This window comes from Pinus tabuliformis, chromosome 2_1 (genome assembly GCF_031772625.1).
Source record: "Pinus tabuliformis cultivar Carrire ecotype Pingquan chromosome 2_1, CPIR1, whole genome shotgun sequence".
NCBI classification, from domain to species: domain Eukaryota; kingdom Viridiplantae; phylum Streptophyta; class Pinopsida; order Pinales; family Pinaceae; genus Pinus; species Pinus tabuliformis.
This window is the reverse complement of record NC_142299.1, coordinates 545,235,816-545,241,866: the sequence shown is the minus strand read 5'-3', so window position 1 is coordinate 545,241,866 and position 6,051 is coordinate 545,235,816. Positions and strand designations below refer to the sequence as shown.

General features: G+C 36.2%; 2 protein-coding genes across 2 annotated transcripts; both read right to left on the bottom strand.

Annotated features, from left to right (window-relative positions):
* Positions 1-309: 309 nt before the first annotated feature.
* Positions 310-1,123, bottom strand: LOC149201456 (abscisic stress-ripening protein 3-like). Its single transcript, XM_089399731.1, has 2 exons — positions 802-1,123; positions 310-665 (listed from the first exon to the last, which is right to left on the bottom strand). Exons 1-2 carry the CDS (start codon positions 979-981, stop codon positions 504-506), a joined length of 342 nt encoding a protein of 113 aa, XP_089255857.1. The 5' UTR covers positions 982-1,123; the 3' UTR covers positions 310-503.
* A 285-nt stretch (positions 1,124-1,408) lies between these two features.
* Positions 1,409-5,797, bottom strand: LOC149201455 (uncharacterized). The gene is made up of 2 exons (XM_089401280.1): positions 4,966-5,797; positions 1,409-1,581 (listed from the first exon to the last, which is right to left on the bottom strand). The coding sequence occupies exons 1-2, from the start codon at positions 5,795-5,797 to the stop codon at positions 1,409-1,411; spliced, it is 1,005 nt and encodes a 334-aa protein (XP_089257406.1).
* Positions 5,798-6,051: the final 254 nt, after the last annotated feature.

Below are 6,051 nucleotides of genomic sequence, written 5' to 3'. Positions count from 1 at the left end.
CTAAAGGGATTTTTCCCAATACAATGGACCGCAAATATATATGTAAATAGAATCTGGAAGATTACCTTAATTAATTAAGTGTGTCAAAACAGCATGGACAGAAAGATGCTACATCACTGTTTCACACAATGGCCGCTAACTAAAGAGGGTTGTTCAGAATACGATATAAGGCAAATAATTTTGGAACACTAAAATCGATTTCGTAATCTACAATTATTAACACCCAAAGCCCACAATTTATACAAATCCCAACCATAGCGGAACCGGACACGATCGACACATTAACCCCAGCAATGGGTACATTTTAGAAGGTGCTGTTGGAATCAGAAGCTCCATACATAGATTAATAACAGCAGCTCCATCGTATTATTACTTATTCACATCAAAGGGTTTATTAGGATCACAGAACGGTGGAACAAACGAAGAAAGCTGAAACCAGGCCCAACATGACAGGTTACTTTCAGGGAAGGAACGAATATTATTTAAATTGCGTTGGTACGTGGCTAGAAGTGGTGATCTTTCACTTCCTTTTTGGCTTCCTTCTTTTTGTGATGCTCGTGGAAGACGTAGCCCCCTGCCCCCACTGCAGCTGTTGCTGCAATCTCCTCCTCAATCTTGTGTCTGTGCGCGTTCTCTGGATCCTTCTTTGCTTTATGTTTCTCGTACTGCATGCCAAAGGACCTAATTAGTAATCCTATAATTGTATAGGTAAACGATATAAACCTGGGAAATATATCTTTTCAGTTGATCTAGTTTATCGATATACTGAAAATTACAGAATAAGAGACAGATAAATAGTACCAGTGCAAACGTTCCAGCAGCGACTGCTCCCAGTTCCCCTAAATGCTCCATTTGTTTATGATGCTTCTCCTCTTTTACCGCCTTCTCGTACGGCGTGGCTTCTGGGGCGGTGTTCTGGCTCTCCTCCTCCTTCTGATGGTGGTGGAAATGATGGTGGTGCTGGTGTTTATTCTCAGACATCCTTTCCAAAATTTCAATTACAATGGACTGAGACGAAATTCAGAAACTGACTTGTACACCCTTTCAATGATTAAAAGAGAATTGACTTGAATCACGATGGAATGAAAGGAGACGCAGAGACTCCAATTGCTGAGCAGATTAGATTGAGGAGATGGTTGGGATGTGGTGTTGTATATATAGCCAGAGCTGAATATTAAAGGAGTTGTCTATAATGAGACTTTTTGAGATTCCGGTGGCAGAATCTGGCGGAAGAAATTGAGATGAAATCATGATTTGTTGCAGTTAAAATGGTTTTTTAACTGCATATTCGGATTCAGCACCCTGAAAAACCCCTGGGATGCTTTCATTGTGCAGAAACTAGTTATCAAACTTCGATTTCAATAAATTACTGCCGGATTTTCACCGGAAAAAATAACCAGAAAAGCTTTCAAAAAGTCGCGTTAAATACTACGGCAATATTAAACAGATAATACCGCGTGGAAATCGCGTTCACGCGTAAGAGAGCGTGTAGGGAGAGAGTGTAGTTACCAGAATGGCAGGTGCGACCGTATCTTTTCTGGAGGGGACGGCCCAGGAACGTGCGTTTGATGTTACGTGCCGCTAACTCAATTAATACAATATTAATGATTAATAAATTTATATTTTGATTGGTTAAAGAGTTTGTTTTTTTAGATTTAAGGAAATAGATTAATAGTTTAAGATTTATAAAGTAGCTGTGAAAGTTTTTTTCTTTATGGATCTTTAGTGAGTTATTAAGTTATTACATTAACTATTATAGGTAATGTGGTTTTCTTAAATCACTGTATTGAGTCAATTTGGATACACAAAAATAATTCACGATAATTATTCTAACTATTAATTTGATAACTAAATTATAATAAAATTTCTTGCGTGAAAAGTATGACAATAAAGACTTTAAGAACATGCTAATGGAAGATTTCAGAAGTCATGGATAACAAACGAACAACTAGAATATTAAGAGTAGATAGAGTTTTTTAATGCAAAGCATGTGACAGAGTGTATGGTTCATGCATGGTGTTTGTAATTGGTTTATAATTAATGAAAAAGAAGACTTTCGGGCTCATTGTGGGTTTCAATCACATACATTATTTTAAACGAAGACTTTCAAGTGCTCTAGAATGGTTGACCATGCGAAAAGGCTCTACCGTTTCTTCTCTCGGCGGGTTATGTCGAGATGTGATGCTATTTCCCAAAATGGTTTGCGACTTTAGTTATATTCTTTTTTTGAAACCTTTTATTTCTTCCCTCAGTAGGTTAGGTTATGTCCCGATGTGATATTTTTTTGAAAAATAGCTTGCAGTTTACTTCCTCTCTTTGCTTTTTGTGAAAATTTGGGAGGGTAGAAAGCTGCAATTTTTATTTATTTGTCATTTTGATTTGGATTTTTAGGATTTAATTTTTATTAGAATTAAATAAAAATTATTGGAGAATTATTTTTATATATATTTATTTATTTAATATTTTGATTATTTATTTGTTATTATGATTAAGATTTTTGGGATTTAATTTTGATTAGAATTAAACAAAAATTTTAAAAAAATTATATTAGTTGGTTTTAAATGTCGATCCAATTTTTACAACGTGATTAATTCAAAAAACTGTTTTCTAAATATATTTATTTATTTATCATTTTGATTAAAATTCAGGGACTTAAATTTGATTAGAATTAAATAGAAATTCTTGAAGAATTACATTGCTATATATTTAAATTATAATAAAATAATATTTATGTTTGAATTTTTATTATAAATAAATTAGTAAAAAAAAATTTGATTTGCTTATTATTAACTATTTTTTAAATAATTATGATTAATCTTTCTATAACTGAAATAATCAAAATTTTATTTAATTACTTTTTTACACAAATAAAATAGTGAAACCAATCAATTTTTATGATGAAAAAAATAAATAATTAAATTTGACAATGGAAATAATGAAACTGCTGCTTAATTCCTCTACAGAGATTTATAGCAAAGCGTTTAATAGTTGAAGGAATAATTTTTCCTGTGATGGTATTTTGGAAAGAGTAAGAAAACATTAGCTTTCTGACTTTACCACATATCCGTGGATATACCCAGCCACAGAGAGAAGTTTCGATTCGAGATCTATGACAGTGCACTTCAAATTGATCATTTCTAATTTTAGAAATAGGGGTTTTTTAACGCATTATAAAGGTTAAGCTTCAATGTGGGTAGCTTTGTGATTAAGATAATAAACGTTGACCGTTCTATCACGTTTAAGAGAATATATCTTGGCAGCGGGCAGAAAGGTATTTGAGATTTTTTATATATTTTGGAAAAAATTCGTAATGTATATTAATAAAAGGAAATTACATTTTGTAGATATTAGAGTGTATTTATATGGAAGTAGTGTTGTTTATGGAGTTCAGAAAAAGGTCAAAAAGTTATCAGATGTTCTGCAGGTCAGGAGTCTTGGTAATAGCTCATATTGTTTCTATGCCAGCTCTTTAATAGAGAGAAAAACTAAATCAAAATTGTATTTTGTCTCTTCTGAGAGAGAGAAACTAAGTATCTAATTCCAGTACCATATGTCTTGTGTAGTACATCAGTGCAGTAAAATAAATATAACATAGTATATACAATAATTAAGAAAAATAAAGGGCCCATAGCCCATTTCATCTGAGTTCCACAAAAGGTCTATGATAGTGCTGGTGAAAAGTCCCATCGAGCTCTTCCTGTATCAGCTAGTCATCGCTCTGTCTAAGCGCTGCCTCTTTGGAAAGGAAGTCTGCTGCTAAATTTCGCTCCCTGTAAATGTGGCGACAGGAAAAAGAGTCAAAGGTGGATATCAGTCTGTGAGCCTCATCTAATATATGCCTCAATGAATATGCATTGCAGTGAGATGTTGTATTTAACCAATTGCAAACTATTTTGGAATCGCCAAATAGTTGAAGATGCCTGCAATGTTTTTCTAATGCAAAATGGATGAGATGTTTTGAAATAAATAGTTCGGCATAATTGCTGGTTCCCCTGCCAAGACTCATTTGGATTTTGAAACAATGAGATTCATTGAGATATAGTATGGCCCCACCGCCACAACCCGCCTCCTGAGTAGAACCATCAAAATATGCCCACGGTAATGATTTATCTATGGTCTCAGGCTTGATAATGCGAGAAGGGGTGTTGGAGTCTTCCTCGGGAAGAAGATCAAAATCAACAATAGTTTTGATAGTAATAGTGGGCCAATGGGGAATCTTGTGATTAAATATAGATTGATTTCTCACAATCCATAGTGACCAGCAAATAAGAAGAGGCATGTTCCTGAGTTTTCCATTTTGATTATGACACCAAGAGCTCCAAGCATCCATAATGTTGTTGACATGCCAGTTGTTTAAGCTAGGGAAGTGACTGATAATGGTGTTCCAATATTCCTTGGTGATGGGACAGTTAAGGAAGAGATGTTTTGTACTCTCCTCATCATTCTGGCACAGTTGACACCAGAAAGGGCCATGGAAAGATCTTTTCATCAGATTAAGACCCATTGGAATCTTGTCAAATAGAATGTTCCACATAAGTAAACGTGCTTGTGGAGCAACTTTGAGCTTCCAAAGTAGTTTCCATATCGGGTTGATATCCTGGGGTTTATACGGATCCATCAATCTAATATAACCCTCCTTAGGAGTGTATGATCCGTGTTTGGCATAAGCCCATATAATCTCATCCGAGCTTTCTGTTAGCCGAATATGAGCCTGGGTTAGTGCTTCCGTATAGTCATGCCAATCACTGTGCCATTGTAAAGGAATGTCCAGATCGAGAGCTGTTCTCCAGGCCTATTGTAGAAAGGTGGAGTTGTTGTCATCTCCAATATGCCTGATGTGAGTGATATCCTTGTTGTGTTAGTACCGAACCAACTCTACAGGTAATCTATGTGCATTGCCACATCCAATCCATGGGTCCAAGCCTATATGGACAATATTTCCCTCCTTGATTCTCCAAGTAATACCCTCCCGGATGAGTGGAATAGCGTTGATTACAGCCTTCCAAATATTGTATGTATTGTTGTTTACTCTATGATGTTGTCTAAGCCAGTCCATCAGATTCAAAGGCCAGATATATTTTGCATGTGCAACCCTGGTCCATAGGCTATTTGTGGTGATGAGTTGCCAACCGAGTTTAGCTGCCAGAGCTTTGGAGAATAAGTCTAACCTTTTAATTCCCCATCCTCCCCATTTCTTGGGCTTTGCTATCGTCTCCCATTTGACCCAGCCAAATAACCTGTCCGGTTGGTTGCCTCTCCATAGAAATCTGCAGCATAAATTTTGAAGTCTGCTTAGTATGCCCCTCGGTATCCAGGCAAGGGTCATCCAAAAAACAGGTGTAGCTTCAATCACTGCTTTTATAAGAACCAATATTCCCGCACGGGAGAGGTATTTATGATACCAAACATGAAGACGCTTTTCCACTTTTGCTATGAGCCAAGTCCAGTCCGCGATTCTGTATCCATGGGGCTTAAGCCTGAAGCCCAGATATTTTAGCCCATTTTCCAAATTCTGTAATGCAAAGGGAAAGCGCTGAGTGGTGTACACAATCTCATGGTGTGTGCAACCAAATGCTGTAAGCGTAGACTTATTGTCATTTATAATCATACTCGTTGCCTGCTGAAAGAGATTGAAAATGTTCTGAAGGACCGTGGTATCACCAATGATGCCATTTAAAAAGATGAGAACGTCATCAACAAATAAGAGGTGGGTAAGTATGTAGTTCTCAGTGATCTTAATACTTGCCAATTGATTCCTGTTATGGGCAGATATGATTGCTCTGCTTAATCCTTCCATGATTAGCAGAAAAAGTATGGGGGAGAGAAGGCGTCCCTGCTTGAGGCCCCTCTCCGATAGGAAAAAAGGTGTGGCCTCCCCATTTAGTAAAACACTATAAGAAACATCCATAATAAAACACATAATCCATTTAATATATGCATAAGGAAAGCCAAGATGAGTCAGCAACAGTCTAATATAGAGCCAATTTGATCTGTCAAAAGCCTTTGAAAGGTCCATCGTCAAAATCATACCTTTTAGTTTCCTCAACTGCA